This window comes from Diorhabda sublineata, chromosome 6, assembly GCF_026230105.1.
Source record: "Diorhabda sublineata isolate icDioSubl1.1 chromosome 6, icDioSubl1.1, whole genome shotgun sequence".
Classification (NCBI taxonomy): Eukaryota; Metazoa; Arthropoda; class Insecta; order Coleoptera; family Chrysomelidae; genus Diorhabda; species Diorhabda sublineata.
This window is the reverse complement of record NC_079479.1, coordinates 15,391,281-15,412,875: the sequence shown is the minus strand read 5'-3', so window position 1 is coordinate 15,412,875 and position 21,595 is coordinate 15,391,281. Positions and strand designations below refer to the sequence as shown.

General features: G+C 36.4%; 1 protein-coding gene across 1 annotated transcript in view; it reads right to left on the bottom strand.

Moving 5' to 3' along the window:
* Window positions 1-2,503: 2,503 nt before the first annotated feature.
* LOC130445392 (DNA replication licensing factor Mcm7) overlaps window positions 2,504-21,595 on the bottom strand; it is a 31,315-nt gene continuing 12,223 nt past the window's right edge. The window contains exons 5-9 of the mRNA XM_056780987.1: window positions 12,547-12,841; window positions 10,987-11,198; window positions 10,266-10,599; window positions 6,968-7,181; window positions 2,504-2,789 (exon numbers count right to left, since the gene is read on the bottom strand). Of these exons, the coding sequence (XP_056636965.1) occupies window positions 2,588-2,789; window positions 6,968-7,181; window positions 10,266-10,599; window positions 10,987-11,198; window positions 12,547-12,841 (1,257 nt within the window). The 3' untranslated portion in view covers window positions 2,504-2,587. The remainder of the gene's footprint in view (window positions 2,790-6,967; window positions 7,182-10,265; window positions 10,600-10,986; window positions 11,199-12,546; window positions 12,842-21,595) is intronic.

Genomic DNA, 21,595 nt, shown 5'->3' with positions numbered 1-21,595 from the left:
CTACGAATTGTTTTTGTATGACAGAGCGTGATTCAGGGCTTATGAAGTGATAATCGTTTTTAGTCATTTTAGATATTTTGGTCTTCTTTTTCGCAGGGTTTCTGGAGCTGGATGTTGAAAATTCGGGGAAGAGCATTGGATCTGGATGAAGATCAGTAGGAGATATGGACTGTGGTGAGTCGAGGCTGCTGTCATTCGAACGGGGACGTTTTTCGCTAGTTTTTGATAAGGAAATTAGAGAGGGAAAATGAGAAAGGATGTCCTCCTAGGATACTACGGGAATAACTGAAGTGGCCGTAAGGTCAGCTCAAGAGGAGGGGATGAGATTGACCGAATCATTTGATTTGGGAGAGGGATCTTGAGGGATGGAAGTGTTGGGGTAGAAATGAATATTCTGTGTGTTGTATTTTCATGATTGATAACAGTCGAAGTTTGAAGAGAAAAATCATTATTGGTCGGTAACATGAGAGTTACTCGGCGGAAGCTGAGAACATGTGCATATTCATCATCAGGTGAGCCACATTTGACGTATGATATAGGAGAGATGAGTGATAACCCTAGGTCTTGCAGTGCTTTCTCGATAACGGAATGGGGAATGGATGGACAAACATGGGAAATATTCCTTTGGTTGGAGATATAAGCCGACGTATAGGGATTAAATTGGAATTAACTAGGATGCTTTGGTTGGTTTTTAGAAGTTCGTCAACTTGAGTCGTCGATGATAAATAAATGCATATGCGTCCGTGTGATATTCTGGATGCGACATTTTTAGGAAAGACAATGCTACCTATTGATTTAATGTAGTCAAATAGTACAGTGTTGGGGATAGAAGGCATAATGATGGCCTGATTTCGTGAGGGCACAGAAGGCGGTCGAGATTTTGCTGAGGTAGCTGCAGCATATTATAAAGGTGGAGAGTGAGTAGACAGGTGGAGTGGAGAGTGAATTGGTTTTTGGTAGTGAGGGAAAGCTAGACATATTGCTGTGATCTTGGTTGCCAAAATCACAGTCAATAGTTGAAAAAAATAAGAGAAACGGATCAAATATATAAATAAATCTCAACTCGAGAAAACAGTCTGTGTTTCAGTGATTGCCTTATTGATTTCCGGATACGTAAATAATTTTAAAGTATATTGATATAAATATTCCATTCTTTTCCAATATGTAAATGATTGCATTTCTGCTGTACCAAAAAATCAAATTGAAAACAAGTAAAAAATTCAATTCTTGTCTCTCTTCTAAATTTAGTATTTTTTACATAATTTTTATATGAGATCCCGCATGTAATGCAAGTTCAAATCAATTCATTACGAGGATGTATTGATATCTAGCTAGCCTAGACCAGTTCCATGCATAAACAAAATATTGCGTTACCATAGCAACGAACAATAACTTAATAGAAGTGTCAGTGTAAAGTTTGTTGTCAAAAAAGTAAACCAGAGTTACGCAATAAATTAAAAGAGAAAAATGTCCACGGAAATGGTGAAAATCGAAAAACTGGAGTATCGGGCCACCATCAAGTACCTGTATTTAAAAGGATTAAGAGGTAAGCATATTTACGAAGATATGCTTAATACCCTTGGTGATCAATGTCCTTCGTATGCGACCGTGAAAAATTGGACTACAAACTTCAAAAGAGGTAAATTTTCCATTGAAGACGATGACCGATCGGGAAGGGCAGTTTCTGTGTCAGTCTTCGAAAATATCGATGCAATTCATGAGATGAATTAATCAGACCATCGAATTGGGCTAAAACGGATATCTGAAGCACTGAATATTTCATACGAACGCAAATGGATCCCCAAATGTTTGAATGTTGACCAAAAGCGTGCAAGAGTAGAAGCATCGCGTTCGATCTCTGCTCGATTTAAAAACGATGTAGACTTCTTAAACCGAATTGTTACTATGGATGAGACTTGGGTACATTTCTATGATCCAGAAACAAAGCGGAAATCGATAGAGTGACGACACTTTGGTTCACCAAGACCCAAGAAGTTTCGTGTCCAAAAATCTGCTGGAAAAGTTCTTGCTTCAGTTTTTTGCGATTGCCATGGACTAATCATGATTGATTTTTTGGATAAGGGTAGAACAATAACTGGAGATTACTATTCGACATTACTGACCACTCTACAGGAAAAAATTAACGAGATAAGACGCGGAAAGCTATCCAAAGGTGTTTTGTTTTTGCAGGACAACGCCCCTGAACACAAATCTCGTGTTGCCATGTAAAAAATTCGTGATTTAGGGTTTGAATTACTAGAACACCCCCCTTATTCACCAGATTTGGCTCCGTCCGACTATCATCTCTTTCCTCAATTGAAAAAAAGTTTAAAAGGTCGTAAATTTTCTTTCAACGAGATAATAAAAGCTGTGTGTTTGGTTGTATAGTAGGCTAAGAATTTTTCAATATATCCTCGTATAAACACTTAAATCAGATAGATTGCTAAAAAGGTTGGTGTAGAATTGTAAAAAGAATACTGTAGAAGATAAAATGAAATAACTATTCATTAAAAAATATTTATTAAAAAATGTTGAGATAGTGATGTGCCTAAAATACTATAAAATTAAAGTCACTGAAATTGAAGCATTAAATAAAAGTTAGTTTAGTTCCTGTCTGGTTGACTTGCCATACGTTGAGTTCTTCATATTCTCCAATACATGCATTAACTTGGTCCGGATTGTAACCTTTGCTAGCACATTTTTCAATAGCAGCGTTTACCATAACAGTTTTGTTTTCACCAGCCAATTCACTGATCACGGCAAAAATCTTATCGTTAACGTTTGGAGGTCTAAAACAAAATAATCGTTAAATTTGAACTTATTTTATAATTTTTGATAAATTTCCCATATATGTCCCTATGCCGCAACTTCTCAAGCTCAATTTTTGATAATTTATCAATGCTTTTAATAGGTCATTTGAATATTAAAATAGAAGCACTGGTGAAACGCAGGATTCCGAAATGTCACAGGGAATTTAATGCATAATGGACAGGATTAAAATATTTGTTAACAAACATGCAAATTTTTTACATATTATTTTTCACGAGAAAAAATAAAATAATTTATATTCAAAATCTGTTTTCAGTCGCTATATTGCAGTATCACTCGCGGAGGCGCTAACTGATGAGTATAAAACTCTCAGTTTTAGCTTGAATCTGTCAGCTGTGTAATAAGATATTAGTATTGGATATGTTAGTCCTTGCAGGGGAAAAACTACAATAAACTTAAATGAAAAAATAAAACGCTGACTATTTTCTGAAAACTCAAAAACGTCAACTCTATATTTATAATTTTTTTTCAAATTAATTGTCAAAATTGCACAACAACTGAACACAGACAAAATAGTCTGAACATATAGGGGCACTATCTAATACATACTAACGATATTTAATACACCCTCTCAATTTAAATGTATTAACAATCTAAATACTTATATTGCCAAAAATCGCTTTAAATTCCATTATAGATTCATCAAATTTCACATCTCTGGACCGTATAATTTTTCTTTCATCTGGTAACCACAATCTCCATCCACCACCGCAATAACCAACCATAATTTCCTTCTTTACTCGAGCGTCTAGTTTATTTCCTTTTGGTAATGGTATCTACCATGAACGACATCCAAAAACTCTTTTATTCCATATTTTCGATGGTGTCACTCCTTGAAGCCTTAAGAGCCTCGCACCACAATTCTTTAGGGATACCGGAATCTATTATATTTGTTCTAATTTTGTCTAATAGAGTTCTATTCATTCTTTCGGCCGTATCGTTTTGCTGGGGTATATGTGGCAGTGTATACTCCAAAATAATCCCTTTCTTCGTGCAGAATCCTTTAAATCTATTTGTTATAAATTCACCACCGTTATTTAATCTAATCGCATGAACATTTACTTCTTTTTGCCTTTCCAATTCTACCATGTAATCTTCTAAATTTTTATCAACTTCATTTTTTGTTTTGAGAGTTTTAACTACAACAAAATTTTCAGAACATAAATTTGCTGCATACAGCTGCACTTCTTCCTCTTTTTCTTTTATAACGTTAGCTTGTCCTGAAATTTGAGTATATGATCTTTCTATTCCTCTATTCTTATTCTTCCTCTTCCACGTCCTCTACCTCTTTCTCGCTTAGGATATTGTGAAAACCAGTGTTCTTGGCTTCCACATTTATAGCACCCATTTGAAGCTTTAAAACTAGGTTCTGTAGTGTCCTACTGTGAATTATTTTTAAGTTCTTTATCTAACAGTCTAGCTTTAACGAAATCTAACTTAACATTTTCTATTGTTTCCAAAACAGTGGCTACATTATTGTATTTTGGCAGTAAAGCACACAATAAAAGACATACTTTATTTCCTTTATCTAATATAGATCCCATATCCCGAGATTTCTTATAGTTGTATCAAATTTTAAAAATAGGTCTTCCATTTTTTCAAATTCCTCATTTTTCATAGTTAATAATTTTCTCCATAATGCCATCTTAGTCATAGAACTTGTCCTTACAAACACATTTTTAAGTGCCTCAATTTGTTCTTTGGCCGTTATGTATTCTTTAATAATATCTAAATGCTTATCTGATATACCCGGAATAATAATAGACTGAGCTTTTGCATCTTTACACTCCCATTCATCCTTCTCTTTTCTACTTGCTGTTGAGTCTGGTTGATTACAATCTATGGATTACCATAATATTTTGATCCTAAACAGCCAGTTGCTAAAATTTTTAGCTTCTAGTATCGGTATCGTCGTATTTGTAGTCTCTTTTCTAAATTCTTTCGAGACTTTTTTCTTTTAACCTTGTCATTAAAATGCAAAATTCTTCTTAACTGATTTCAGCCACGAAATATTACCAATTCTTCTTAACAACGTTCTGGGCGCATAACCTATTGGTTATGTTAATTAGGATAGGAGATTATTATACCAAAACAGCCATAAGTATAAAAAAAATATAAAATACAATTTCGAAGTTAATTTATTCGAGAAATTTTATTTTATTTGTCTTCAAAATTAACCAATTAAAATTAATTAAATTTTTAATAGTGAATTTAACATGTAGAGAAAATACCATAAAATTATATAGTTAAGTATTATATATTTTTTCTTAAATTGGTTTATTTTCATAGATAATTGAGTACAGCTGACAATATGCATCAAAGTCATCAATCAGCGGTACCACCCCCGATAAATATATTTCGAAAATGGTATACCTCAAGGATCTATCATAAGTCTCGCATTATTTATCATCGCAATCAACGACATCCTAAAAAACTTGAAGTTGCCAGTAAAAGCTCGACTATACGCAGATGATTTGGTTGTTTATTGTAAAGGAAAAAATATTAAAAGTCTCTTCTGACAAAGTGATGCTTTTAATCATATTTAAGAACTGTGGTTACAAAATACTGGTTTTACTTTTTCAACTACAAAGACACGGTATATTATTTTCACAAGGCAAAAAAATATACCAAACGTACCGGTATTGAAACTATATAATGAAGACATAAAAATGGAAACACCAATAAAATTTCTCAGTATACTATTTGACCACACACTAAGCTGGAACCATCATATTCGAAATCTTCTCCTAGCGTACAACAACAAACAGATCGACAAACATTACTAACATTGTACCGAACGCTTAATTGATCAAAACTAGACTATGGATCAATTGAATATATAACAGCTAACATCGCTTCTAAAAAATCAGCTTTAGCTTTCACAATTCTCAGCCTTGCGTTTGATAACAAGTGCATTCAAAACAACACGAGTGGAAAGTCTGTACTGCGAATCAGGGGAATCATCCTTAGGAAACAAAAGAATATATGTTTGCCTTACGTATGAAGCCAAAGTAAAATCCAATCCTACCTTCCAAATAAATCACCATTGAATTTTTTCATACTCCACCATGGACAATAAAGAGCACCAATTTAATTACCCAGCTCACCTCATTCGACAAACACCACACCAACAATACGCTAATCAAAGGACACTTCAATAACATACTCAATGAGTACAAAAACTTTGTACACATTTACACAAACCATCGAAATCTCAAGATGGTACGGGTATTGCTATCAGTACATCAACCTCCAAACTTGAGAATATGATACAGTAAGAAATTTCTGTTAAAATTGTGAAATAGAATACGTTGTTAGAATATTATATATCAATATATTCTATTTCACAATTTTAACAGAAATTTCTTACTGTATCATATTCTCAAGTTATTATAAGGAAAAATATGTCAACACTGAATATAATTTACATGTATGGAAGATTGCTGAAAAGCAGTTATAACACAATGAATTACATCAATGAATATATTATATACCATTTAAATATCGGAAAACAAATCGGTCTCAACTATACAATACAAATTATCAATTGCATTTATTATTATTATCATTTTATGTACTCCATACATGAATATATATGAAATTACGAACTACAATCACCCAAATTATCAAATTTGAATAGTCACTTTAGCCTATATTTATTGTAATTCCAAATAATGATAATGATAATGCATCGCTGTTTTGTAAAAAATGGAAAAAATATTAGAAAATTTTATTATCCACAAAATTTCTTACTAATTTAATTATGTTTAAATAGATTCAAATTAATGTTTTTTATCAGCTCCTGAAAGGTTTGTATCGACTTCTAAACACTTTGTACTCGTATAATCAAAATGAAACATTTATTTTATGTATGTAAATATGGCATACTTTAATTAGGGATTAACTTCATTAAAGATTTATAAACTTCTACCAAAAATTTTGACATTTTTCTAAAATTCCGTCTGTAAAATTCCCTCCTCGATTTGCTCGAATAGTCAGAACAGTTCGAGAATATTTGTAAACTACATATTTATTTAGGCCAACAAGTTATGGGGAAAAATAACCAATCAACTGAACAATTTACCTAAATTTGTTACAATACAGTTTAAAATAATGGTATAACAAAAAATATACATACCTCTGCCCTCTATTTTCAAGAGTATGTTTCAAAGAATCTTTGCTCATTTCTAAAAGCCTAATTGCTTCATTAACATCATCTTTTTCGACAACATTAGATAATCGCAGACGTGCCAGCGCTGTTGACAGACGCAAAATACCCAAAAGGTTTCTCGCTGAAGTAAATGTCATATCAGCATTATTGCGAGCCTCTTTTCTCAGTTCCACGTAAGCATCTGCAAATAGATTTTATTTATGCATCTAAATGTTCTTGATTTTAGGTCTCTTCTGTTATAAAGTTAGAAGAGATCTAAAATCAAGAACATTTAGAAGCATAAGCATATCAAAAGGTCTAAGAAATAAGAAATCAATAGATTTTATTAGAGTCAGACAGTTGAATTTAATTCGTTTTAATAAAAATAAATGAGCAGACCGAAGAATGCTTGTATCGTTATCATCAACTAGTAATTTTATTAAGCCTTGTCTGTTCTGTGTAGGTTTTGTTACCATTCTCTTGACGCTACTAATAAAAAACGTGGAAAGAGCTCAACATTGATTAGTTTAGTAACTTCTAATAAATAATTAGAAAGTAATTCCATCCTAGATGGGGATTAAATAAAGAGCCCGAGTGCAGTGACAAAATTTAAAAAAATTTGTTTAAAAGAAAATAATTAATGAATGTCAATTTTTTAAATATAAACTTGATGAAAATCGCATTATATGAATCGTATAAGTTCAATATCAATTGCAGAATATAAAAAGTTATCTTGTGTGAGAAAGTATTTGTTAAAAGGCAATCGAATCATTATGAATTGGACGGCATTATACGCCGTTAATGTACCTGCCTGCAAGGGAGTTTGGTTTAAACAGGGTACCAGACTGTGAGCTGAGCCCTTTTTGTACCCCATTCGTTTTTTTTTGGAAACGAAATTTCAAAGTAAAAACCATCAAGGGAAATAAATTCTTTGCAAATAAAACAACAGAAAACAATACAAAACAAAACAATAGTTAGGAGGTAGTTGTAGCAGATTATCACCTTGTTCTTTGCACAGCTTGTCAATATAATAAATTTTCTCTAACTTTAGACTTTTAATAACAGTAAGCAATTCGTTTGTTGGGCCTTTTTTACGATCGCTGAAAGGAATAGGAATATTTTTTTCAGACATAAATTGTGGTGGAATGTTAGTTAAAAGCTGTTCATTAAACTACTTTTCAAATTATTCTGCTGTCATACCTTCATGATAATCAGCTGCAGTTTTTAATTTTTTAGCAGATGTTAATAAAACATTACTGTACCATTATAATGCGTTTCCCTTTAAAACACGGCAATTTTTATTATTGTCTACCCAACGGAAATTTACTACATTGTGACTGTCAAACCATGTTTCAACTGGATAAATTATGTGTCTATTAGAACTTCGGTAGTCTGTCGTATGCCGTCTAGCAGGAATATTTCGAAGGAACTGTATACATACGCTTTTCGATAGCTTCGGCCAATAGAAATGCATTTATGTATACGATTCGAAGTTTTCATTGGTAAACAGTGGAGAGTATGAGTCCACGTGGACTGACAGTTTGTTAGATGTTTACCGAATTTTATACAGGGAGTATAGCATTTCTTTAAGTATACAGACACATTTTTTAAGCAATTATAGAATTATTATAGTTGCTCGCATTTGCCTTGAAGACATTACGACATCAATAAATTCTTCTTGATTTGTAGAATTAAGAAGAAATCAGTAATTATCATGTTTGCTTCAGAATAAACAGTTTAACATGTGTGGGAATCGAAGACAAAGTACAATGAATTGTGAAGGAGCTCAATAGCTAATATTCGATAGTTATACTTTACCAAAAATGAATCATTACTTTTTTTCTACTTAAATCAACAAGTATATTGGTAATTACTTGTAATATTGTTCTGAAAATTTGTGCAGGAGGGTTTTTCTAGAGAGCTTGTTCCAGTTGAAAAAATTTTCAGTTAACGAATACTTTCTGTTATACTGGAAGTAAATCCCAACTTTGGTTTGTCAAATAGAACATCCATTTCTTTTTACATTTTAAATGTTTTTAATCGGAACATTGTATGTCAATGATTATTTTGAAAACTTTCAATATTTTTTTAAAAACAAAGAGTCAGGTAAAAAAATTAGTAGAATTTGCCCATGTAACGCCTTGAATGGATATCTCAATATTGTGATTTCTAGTGGCAGCTGCATTTTTTAAAAACACTTGTGTTCGCTAAAAAACTTTCGCTTGGTTATTAAATAATTCTCTGAAAAAATAACCCATATTGACATACGATCATAGACACTCTCACAGAAATATAAAAGCAAAATACAAAGTACAGAATTGAAATATCTAAGAAAAATAGAAAATGAATCAAAATACGACAAATCAAGAAAAAACACATTAAGAAAAAATTTTAATTTGAAATTAATTCAAAACAAAATCGAAGGAAATTAAGATTATTTGGTCATGACATGAGAATGAGAACGTTATAAGAACAATTAATACTGAAGATATATGAAATACGAACTTATAAAAGAAATGAAGATCAAGGTGGAGAAGGACAGAAGAAATTAAGGTTGTAGAAGAAAATCGAGGAATAAGATGGCAGAAAATACAATAAAAGACACAGAATAGGAGAGAATGAAAACTGCTACGAAAAAGGCAGCTCACGTAAAGACTTAACTCCAGAATGCCTTGCACCAGAAAAGGTAGAAAGGCTTCAGAATTAAGTAAGTATGAAAGATATCTGAGAACTTTTTTTGAATATTTGAGAAGAAAAAAATGCTAGTGTCAAGAAACAATATTTAATTTGAACATATATGAAAATTTGACATGTTTAAAGAGTTTTAAAGTTTAAACCTAGAAAAAAGCAAGAATAGAAAGACCTCGGAAAAAAGAAGTGTCAAAGACAAAACAATTAAAATTATAAAAACAACGCCGTAAGAGCTAACAACGTGGAATTGGAAACATTTGAAACCACAAAAAAACTATGACGAGGAGGGGGCTCCAAGCCCGCATTTATTATTTACTTAAATGAAATTATCAAGGAATAAACTAGGATACCAGAAAATTGCCAGTAGGACATATAAACTTTAACTAATAAGAAATATTGAAAGAAGTATTCCATGTGGTGATGCTCATAGCCAGCAAAGAAGAACACATAATTACATAGCAATAAAACCAAAGTAAAGATAATTGAAGATAACAGGTAATCTATATATAAGATAGAAATAGATGGTACCAAAATAGAATAGGCAATATTTGAGACTACTAAATGCTACTCACATAGCAACAATATTTTTACTTACTGACTATAAAATCAGTTAATTCTTCAGGGATCACTGGATCTTTCAATTTACACATAGCTATATATTTTCTCATAACTTTCATATCTAAAGCTTCGACCTCCGTTGGGGGTTGTTTGCTATGTTGATGAACGTAAGTAATGTGTTGAGCAAGTTTTAAGTCATTATCACGGTTAGCTTTATCTTGAATGAGCCATAGTAAGTCAAATCGCGATAAGAGAGCAGCTGGTAATTGTATATTTTGTTCTATTGTCCTTTTGGGATTATAACGACCATAAGCTGGATTTGCGGCAGCTAAGATTGAAACCCTTGCGTTTAAAGTTGTCATAATACCAGCCTAAAACATAAAACAAAACAAACATTTATATAAATTAAACTCAATAATCATATAATTGAATCATATAGAAACTATTCGTCAAATTCGTAAGTTGAGTTTAGTCATAAGCCTTAAAAAACAATTTGAAAAAAATTGATAAAGTTATACATAACATAAATGCCCAAGAATGTATTTTTAGTGAATGTGTAACTGCTTAAATTACATAAAATATGAGCAAAGGTACAATCATGTGGTAATAGATTTACTATGACCTGCAGTCTGTCCTAATTTAGGGCCATATAAGATTTCTTGGAATCCCTTAACCCTGCTTATGTAAGATATCTGGTTTTAGAAAAAGACCTAGTGCACCAAAAACACATAATTTAGATTTTTCCACGTTGAAGTTACCTTAGCAATACTAATGGTTTGTTGTTCCATAACTTCGTGAATAGCAGTTCTATCTTCGTCAGCCATTTTATCAAACTCATCTATACAACATACTCCCTGGTCTGCAAGTACTAGTGCTCCACCTTCTAACATCATTTCTCCCGTCATCGGATCTTTCATAACTGAAGCTGTTAAACCTACACCGGAGGAACCTCGGCCTGTAGTATACTGACCTAACCAAAAAATTTAAAGTTGATTAAATACTACTATAACTGTAAAATATTATTCATGATTATAGCTTAAACTTGCATTGGATATTCGACATTTAAATTTATACTGATAAATATCATACTAGTTCACTATTTTTTATAATCTGATAGATTTTAAATAAGAATTTTCATCTGGTATAAAAGGTAAGGTTGCCCTTGAATAAAATAATTATTGAACACAAAAAATTTTTGGTCGTTTATTAAACCTAAAAATTTTTAAATTGATATTTAACGAACTTCCATTGCCCAAACGGAAAAAGCCGATTTGTTGGGTCGAATCTTAGCTTCAAATTGAACTCTTGATTCGCGGGGAAAGCTACCACCTAGCCTTCCCGATTCATAAATGCCAAAAACAAAATTTCGATACGAAGATATGGCAAAACTTTTAGAAGTTTTGGACATCAATAAAGCCACTGGCCTCGGTGGAATAACTATCGTATTGAAGAAAACAAGTCCGCTAGGCAAACTCTTTTCCCTATCACATAAAAGAGGCCTCTTCCCTGCAGATTGGAAACTTGCTTGTGTCAACCCATACCAAAAAAGGAAGAAAGTTGGTTCTTTACTTACAGTCATTTGCCAAGATCATGAAGAAAGTCGTTAACCAGTCAATCTTGATATATCTTGAACATCTTCAGCGACCATGAATACGGCTTTCTTAAACATAGATCAATCGGGGATCTCCTGGCCTATATCACCAACTATAGAGAAATATGGAGAATCTAGAGCAATCGCACTGGACATATCAATGCCTTTTGATAAGGTTTGGCATGCCAACCTTCTAAATAAATTAAGATCGTACAGTTTGTCATCCTCACTTATCGATTGGCTCAGTAGCTTTCTCAAAGACCGATCCATCCAGGACGCTATCCTCAAAAAGATTTGAGGTTAACGCTGGTGTTTCCCAGGGATGCATCTTGTCACCGACTCTCTTTCTCTTGGACATCGACGATCTACTCGACGAAACTGCAAACCCGATCTATAGCTTCGCCGACGATAGCACACTGATGTCGCCGTTCAAATAAGCCGTCTCAATGAACTCGGCTAACACCTACATCCGTAAGCAGTAACAGATTACCATTATCAATACCGATCTTGAACATTTTCTGAAATGGCGTAGAAGAAAACTAATTGAGTTTAAAACAGCAAAGATCCAGACTGCTGTTTTTACAAAGAAGGCTGGACTGTTGCGATTTGATCTTATCTGGACATTAAATATCACCATCACCGCAAATTCACTGTTTATATATACATTCTTGCACGTAATTTTGTTATTTAATAAAAGATTTAATGATGTATACTTTCTAAGACTTACTTCTTGTTGCTAATCTGTTAATATACCCCAATAACTGTGATTTAGCAACTCCCGGATCACCCATCAAACAAATATTGATATTTCCACGAATTTTCATACCATCTGGACGCTTATCGACTCCGCCAACAAGCAAAAGCAATAAAGCTTTTTTAACATCAATATGACCATATATCTCAGGAGCTAATGATAGGGCTAGTTTAGTATAAAAGTCTTCTCCTGTTAGTGTTGCTAGCTCCTCGGGGGTAAGAGGATTATCAGCGTTTTCCAGATCCATCTTATTCACTGTTGTGATTTTCTACAAATTGTTTAACAATATTTTTATATAGCAACTTATTTTGAAATTACAAAGTAGCTCAAGTCTTTTAGACTATCTGCAACATATTGATAAATTTTGTTATATTAGTGGATGAATAAGGGATACGTTAAAGATAATTCTAAAATTTGAAAAAAAAAATACCTTCTATTCTTTTTTCATTTAGAAATAAATAGACCAAAAGAATTGTTTTTAATATCTTAAATATATTTTGAGGGTCTTTAAAATGTTCAAACACATTATGCCGGCCTTAACAAAGTTTTGGACAAATTGTCCTAAAAATGAGATAAGGCCAGGAATTTCCTGCAAGTCAATCCAGAGTTGCAAATTTTGCTTCTTGAAGATAATTTTGTACTATTCTAGCCATGTTCGGACGTACATTATAGATTAATGAAAATTCCTCCCCATACAAAGGGTGCATGCAGTTCTGTCAAGCAACCGAATCACGACCCAACACAACACTACCTTCAGAAAAGTTTACTGTTTTAAAATGGCCGTATCGATACGATATTGATACATTGTTCTAAGAAGGTCGTCACTAAATGGGGTTCTTAGGTAGACTGAAGACCTCTCCTGGGAGCTGTAAGACCTTGACGTTGGTGGAGTGGCTCAGTAACTTCCCCCCCTCTCGCGCCGCACGGACGGGTGGAGAGGAGTGAAGCTAAGAAACAGCTCGAAAATGTCAGTAGGGCAGTGGCGGGACTACTGATGCCGAATAGGTAGGTACCACCGATAAAAGTCAGTAGAAGATCCCACAAGCATAAGTTACATCTAAACACACTGACAAGTCCTCACCCGAGTGAGGGGGACGAATGGCGAGTTCCCGGCGCCAAAAAACTGGGACCTCTCGGCCATGGTATGGTAACCCAGACAGAAGAGTCCGGCCAGCGGCAAAAAATCCGGAGTTAGTCAATCTCCCATCCAGCGCATCCCCAGGTGGCGGATAGGGGAATGCCACCTAGATATGGGTTGTACCGGCGAAGTAGAATAGCCGGAACGGACCAAAACTGACACATGACAGCGTCTGACCCGAAGCGGGCGGCTGTGACCGGGCAGACCTAGCTAGTAGATGTATAGTAGAAAGACAGCCAAAATCACGCATTTTGGAACCGATAAAGACCTATGGGATAAGCTCATCAAGCTCTAAGCCGAGACCGAAGAACATTAGTGGCTCGCCCTACATACAGTTAATACCACGAAAACTCATAAGTTGCAAAAGAATGTATCCTTCATAAATCCACCACTAAAGCAGCCATCTACACAGACCATCCGAAGAGGAAGTCAGCAGACCCACGAAGGGTAAAAACGGATAGGAAAACCTACGTGAAAGACTCAATTAAAATGAGGAAGCCTCAAACGCCGTAAAGAGCATACAACTTGATAAATTAGATCATGTTATTAGGAACATCCCAGAACAGCTGGAGGTACGCAAAGTGGAAGAGTCGTATCGCAAGGTATTGTACATTAGGGGAATGGACGCAGACGTCATCAAATACGATGTACACAAGGCCTTCGAAGGCTGCCTCAACAGCGATACGAAGAGCCATTTCAAGCTAAGCGAGCTTCGCCCAAATGCAAGGGCACACAGGCCATAACTATTATTACCACCAAAATAACGCTAGTAAATTGCTCGAGGTTGGAAAGATGAGAATCAGCATGGGCCAATGTGAAATTACAAGTAGAATAGAAGTCACAAGATGTCGCAAATGCTGGGGCTACGACCACCAAACAAGCGATTGCAAGGGTCCAAATATATCCCAGATCTGCTTCAAATGCGGAAAGGAGAACCACACCACAGCTGCTTGCAAAAATGGTGAATGGTGCCCACTATACAATGATCTAGGATTCGAGTCAGGGCACAAAGCAGGCACCAGTAAGTACACTGTATTCAGGAGAAGCTTATCGCAAGCCAAAAAAGCAAGTCGCACAAAGGACACGGATGCCACTAGAAGAGGGAGAATCCATCTGGGAGATAAAAGGGAAAAATCTGGGAAGAACCAGAGGAGAACGGACAACACTAAAAATACTGAAACCATGGTTTCACAAGAAACGGCCATTGAAAGACTCCGGCAAACCGATCGATGAGTCCCACATCACCGCTAACGCGAGAGATATGGCGCTTTCGCCGACACAAACACAGTTTCCTAATTATATAATGTCTTTAAAAATCCTGCAATTAAACACAGATAGGCGGAGAGCAGCGCATCATCTCCTTAAAAACCGTGGAACAGGGAAACATCGACATTGCCTTGATTCAAGAATCAAATAAAAACCTAATAAGTAAAAACAGTAAATGGATCAAAGACACCTTTGGTACCACTGCAGTGTTCTGCGCAAACCTAAGGTGTGGAGTTATCAAACACGAAAAGGGCCCGGGTTATACCTACATAATTCTCGAAGGATGGTCACTGTATACCTGCTATGTCTCCCCGAATATACCTCTGGACCAATACAAGGCGATTCGGTTTTTCACCACATAGCCATTTCAAGGAGAGAGGCAATGGAGACTGGCGATTTCAATGCCAAATCGGCCATGTGGAATGCCTCGACTACTGACACGAGAGGCACACACCTGGCAGAAGCAATACAGTCACTGAACATGGTTATTCACAACGACGGCGATACACCAACTTTCACGCGAGGTCCTCAGGCCTCCATCATTGACATCACCTTCTCTACTATAAACATTAGCCGCGTGGTTAAGAATTGGAGGGTATCCACCGAGGAAAGTCTTAGCCTGCACAGGGTTATACTTTTTGAGGTCGACAAGGGTAAAAAGAAGCCTAAACAAGAGTGGTACTCCAAACCGGGCATAAAAGAGGACGTCTTCAGGATAGCATAGCTGATATAGACGTCCTCACTTGGGCAGTACAAAAAACACAAAAGGCATCTATGGTCCACAGAAAGAATAATACACCAAGATCACAACCGATATGGTGGAAGGAAGATATCGCCTTGCAGAGAGAAGTATGCAACCGGTCGAGGAGGTGCCTGACAAGATCTGGACATGTCAATCAAGCCACTATTGACCAATTGGAAGAGGAGTATAAAGCGAATAGAAAGGAGCTGAGGGACATTAGAAGATCCCAATGAAATCAGTGGAATCTCCTTTGCGATAGATTTGAGGATCATCCTTGGGGGCAAGGGTATCGGATGGTAACCGGGGAAATTAAACAACTAAAGACTCCTTACGAAGCTCACCAATCAAGTAAAACTGAAAAAATTAAATAGCTTTTACCAACAGACAACGCCCCGACCACACAGGCACCGTTTCCACATGACCCCCCACTACTCTAAGCTGGAAGAACTCAGGAAAGCAGCCCAAAAAATTAAGGCTAGGAAGGCCCCTGGACTACTAGATGTCTTCGATAAATTATATGAGCACCTTATCAAGGCAAGACTCGAAAATGAGGTATACGCGAGAACAAGCAATTAAACACGTACTGGTCAAGATAACAGAAGGCAACCCCACGTGGGGAGTATTAGTTCTAATTGACGTGAAGAACGCCTTTAATACGGCTAAGTGGGGAAAAATCACGAGTAGACTCAAAGACCTTGAGATCAGCGGCTACTTATTCTAAGCCATAGCCAACTATCTGTCAGGAAGAACCTTAAAGTGTGGCGACTATAATCAGGATATGTCACAAGGCGTCCCGCAGGGATCAATAATTGGTCCCCCCTGTGGAACGTCCTATACGACGGAGTTCTCCGGCTGTGATTTCCCAGAGGCTGTCACACCGCCGCCTACACCGACGACCTGGCCCTGGTGGTCAAGGCAAACAGCAAAGAAGAACGAGCACACAGAGCAAATCAAGCACTGAGACTCATCGAGAACTGGATCTATGAGGCAGGGCTGGAGATCGTACCGGCCAAGACAGAAGCCATCATTTTGAGAGGACCCAGAAATAGAGACAACATCCACTTCGAGCTAGCCGGAGCACGCATTGCCCCAACAATGCTGCTGGGCTCCCAAAGGAAGATGCTGTTGAGGACAGTCTCGACCAACAGGACGGTATCAGCAAAAGTCCTTTGCGTAATCGCAGCAGTCCCACCGTTGGATCTATTAGCGAAGGGGAGAAGCAGGCTCTACAAACTGCCGGAGGTCACGGCAGAAGACAGGAGAGATCCAGAACTATAGAAGAGTGGCAAGAACGCTGGCAAAATAACACAACGATAGCGCAATGGACAAAGAAGCTGATACCCAACATCGAAGTATGGATAAAACGGGAACACAAACAAGTCGACTACTTCCTAACTCAGGTTCTGTCTGGTCATGGATCTTTCAAGTCTTTTACTCACAAGATTGGGAAGTCAAGGGATAACATGTGCATTTACTGCGGCCAACAAGACGATACCGAACACACAATATTCGCCTGTGAAAGATGGCACAGAATGAGACACGCTTTCTAAACTGAAACAACTATCACCCTTACCCCAGACAACCTATTAACGCATATGGTCAGCTCGACGCGGAATTGGAACAAAATAGCTACACACGTTAGGGGAATCATGGAAATAAAAGAAAAAGAAGAGAGAGAGCACCAACGTCGACAAAGACAAGATGCCGACGCACAGGTCAGAGTAGGACATCGCCTGTATCTGATGAAATATCCAAAGGACCAGGTACAGGAGTGGAGAAAGGGGGGTTCTAGTCAGAGAAGCGCCCGACACTACCAGAACTGATCGATAAGAAGTTCTGGTGCCATGCGGTTTCCCCTCATAAAAAAAAAGGTAAACTGAAGACGCTGACTTTGATAGTCTGAAGTTATTAGTAAACAAGCTGTACCATTGCAACTTTATATGAAATAAGTTTGTCTTTTGTCAAATTTCTTCGCACTGCCATTATACATATCTTTTCAGAGTTTCAACAAGCAGCTGTGTATTTGCCAAAATCGATCTTAATTATTTGTTCATTCTATTGCAGCATCTAGGTTTAGTTATTACTGGACTCTCAATATTGTAACGGTAGACTAAAATATTTTTATTTTGCATTTTACTTCATTTTAACTAATAAAACTCTACCAACATACACTGGTGGACAAAAAAGCGACTCACAGTCAACAGTCTCTAGCAAAAAATCTGTAGCTTCCATTCTTTTTCTGATTTTAGCATCTCAAAGCTATTAGTTTTAGTTTTATAATAAGTGGTCTAAACAATGAACAAGCGTTATAATTAACAGTAAAGGAAATAAAAGCTTAAATTCGTCAAAATAATAATTTATTTGGAATTAAACCATGTATGTATGTGGATAATGGGGTATAATATACGCTGCGCTATGTCCCCCTTTTTTGCTTCGATACTGAGGAGCCCAGTGTTTACAGCTGATCTGTTAATTCCAGTCTAGAATGTGGGATGCCTGTAGTGGCAAGAGATCTTCATCTTCTAGTTCATACGCTCCCAGGTGTAGTGCTCTGAAATTTCGTAGCGTTTCACACTTTGAGAGAATGTGAATAGAGGTTTTGTCGTCTGTACAACAAAATCTGCACGCCATATTATCTAAGTCTAGCATTTTCAGGTATTCGTTGAGGCGACAGTGCCCCGATATGATTCCTGTTAGTATTCGAAGATTGTTCTTTCTAAGGTTGATACATTCAGCAGATCTACTCTGGTTACAGTTGCTCAGGAGAGTGTTTGCCTGACTCAGCTCCTGTAGGTTGACCCAATAATTGGTTATGCTCCTATCTACTATCTTTTCCAATGCTTTTTCCATTGTTCTGTAGATGTAGGCAATCTCAAATGAGTTTGGATTTTATGATATTGGACTAAAAGCTCTAATGGCTGCTTGGCCATCGGACAGGATGATGACATCCCGTCTGCGATAGTTCCTTAGTTTTATCAATTGCATAGATGTTTTCATGAAAAATGCTTGGTGCGTTGGCCAGGCTTTGGTTTTGGCACCGTACACTCCTATTCCAGTTCCGTCTGCTGTTTTTGATCCATCCAAATACCATTTAAAGGCATTTCTGATCATTTCTTATTTGGGGTTATAATCCCACTCATTTCTACAGCTTAGGATTGAGGTAAATTCTCTTACAAAGCTCAACTTTTTCGTTACATTATCCTGAAGCATGTCCCATGTTTGATGATTACTTAGGGACGGTTTTTTTATTGATTCCGTCTCTGAACATTCTAAATCATGGTTTCTCTGCTTCGCTTCCCAATATTATGTGGAATATTATGTGGAGAGAGAGAGAAAGCTATTAGTCTTAGCTTTATAATGAGTGATATATGTTGTTATATAATAATTTATTTGAAATTAACTTATCAATAATTAGTGGTGCCTCTCCTGGCCCTAATATCAGCTTCCAATCGCTTTTCATGGATTGAATAAGTTTATTTACTCGATCTCACGCCTAATAGACAGATCGGTTTGCGGTAACAATATTTGTAATTTAATCGGGAATTAAAGACGGGGCAACTGGTCGCCAATCAGTTGACAACCGGTTTAAAAAATCTCGACGTGCTGCTGGCAACTTCAATCACCCGCCTCTCAAAGGTTTCAATGGACGGAGATTATTTTGTTTTCGTACTTATCACGATAACACGAGTTTTTCACATCAACAGGACAGTAATTCGTTATAGTAAAATTAATGTCTTCATTTCATTATTTTTTTTTTGTTTCTTGGAATTATATTTATTATTATTGTTCCAGGATAGTGTGTACATTTGCAAAAGAAGTTTGGATGAATTTAATTTGATTTTCTTAGTTGACTTATGTGAAGTGTCAACAAGCGTGGTTTCAACTTCTCAGTTTGGGGAGGCCACTGTGATCAGAACTTTCTATAGGCGATTACTAAGTTGTCTTTCTTTAATTTCGGCACTTCGCTTAAACTGTACTGAAGCTTCGATGCTTCCATAAAATTTTTCCGGAAAGTCAGACCGTTTGGGGGGTCATGACCCCCGTGACCCCCCCTTGATACCGAGCCTGAGTGACAATAATTAACGACTCAATTCAAATGAATAATTATTTACAAAGAAAAATAATATCAGCGTATATATATATATATATATATATATATATATATATATATATATATATTTGACACAAACATTGATTCGGAATAGTTACCACAAATCCCAAAGTTCTAGGAGTATCCACAAATTTTCATCTCCAACTCCTCCATCCTTCTCGACTGGTTTGAAAGATCAACTGAGGGTATCCCTTCCTTACATCAAAGGTGTAACAAACAAAATTTGCAGAATCCTCAAACCCCACGGTATTCGCACAATCTTCAAACCCAATCAGAAACTCTCCCACCCAATCAGATATTATAGACGAAATATCCAATATCAGATTGCCCCCGGTCCTATGTTGGCCAGACAAATCGAAGTATTTCCATCAGAGCCAAGGAACACTTGTTATATATCACCAATTCCGATATTTCCTCCACCCTTGCCCAACATCGTGTCCATACCGGACACCCTATCGATTTCAATAGAACTAAAACTATCGCCCCACTCCATTCCTTCAAGTCCAGGATTATTCGAGAAGCTATTGAAATAGAGAAACGTCCAAACTGTCTGAACACAAGGGACGATAACCAGAGATTGCCGGCAACTTGAAAACACCTTCTTCATCTATTTCACTCAAATACCACATACAATTTATTAACCCTCCCGCCAATAATTTACTTCCCATGCGCGCCAAAACCCGCCAATAGATCCAATAACACTCCTGTTAGCTCAAAAGCAGCAGTGAGTGTGTTAGTGTCAACAGTGTTCTTGATGGTAAGCATATTATTTTTATTTTCTATTTTATTCATTTTATATTTTTTTCCAGTTTTTCATTTCCTTGGTAAAATTCCAAGGAGTAAGCGGATTGAAGACTTGGAATGAACCAGGAAAAAGGGATGATTCGTTGCAAGGAGTAGGCAGATTGAGACTACGGTTTTTTTTCCATTAAAATGCCCGCCAAACCATCCGGGAACCTCTTTCCAATGCCACGTTTTCTTTAATACTACACTGTGTGAATCTTTCTCCAGGTCTTCTGAAGACTCGTCCTCATCTATCGCTACCGTTCAGGCACATTCTGCTTTTGTCTGAGAAGAGAACGGAGTCTCATTGTTCAAAAAACATTGACGAGGCTGCTCAGTGAGCTGGGGTTCATTTGGGTCCAGTAGCTAGCCTTTTTGGCTCTGCCTTAAGTATTTTTCAGACTGTCCAGCTACTCACAGCCCCTCATCGCGTTTCTCTGAGCTCTTGTTGAGGGTGAGGGCCCGATTTCTTAGCTGTGTGTTAACTATAAAATGGTCATTTTTCTCGGATATGCACCTTTTTCTTCCGGAACCGCGTCTTCGATTAAAGTTGCCAGTCTCTTGGTGACGAATGTAAATTCTGGACACATTAGACTGACTCATATTCAGCGCACTGGTCACTTCTCGCTGACACTGGTCTTGTGGCAATAGACTGACCAATTGAGCAGCTTTATTATTTCTTGTGTCCATTTTAAGGTAGAATTCTTGATTATTACTAACGGAGATGTGTATTGGTTGACGTTTGATGGCTAACTGATAGTGGTGGGTTAGGTAGATATACTTTTATAAGGGGAAGTTACCCCTATTAACCTATTGTAAACAAGCATAAAAAGGGTGGTTACCGATCATAGCACATTGTTGGACAGAGCAAGAAACATTACAATATTCTACATCATTTTGAAGCTAATATAGTTAGCTTTAAAATTTCACTAAGAAAAATTCAATTGTTACTCAGTTTTTTGACAGAGGTGTCGCCTGTATT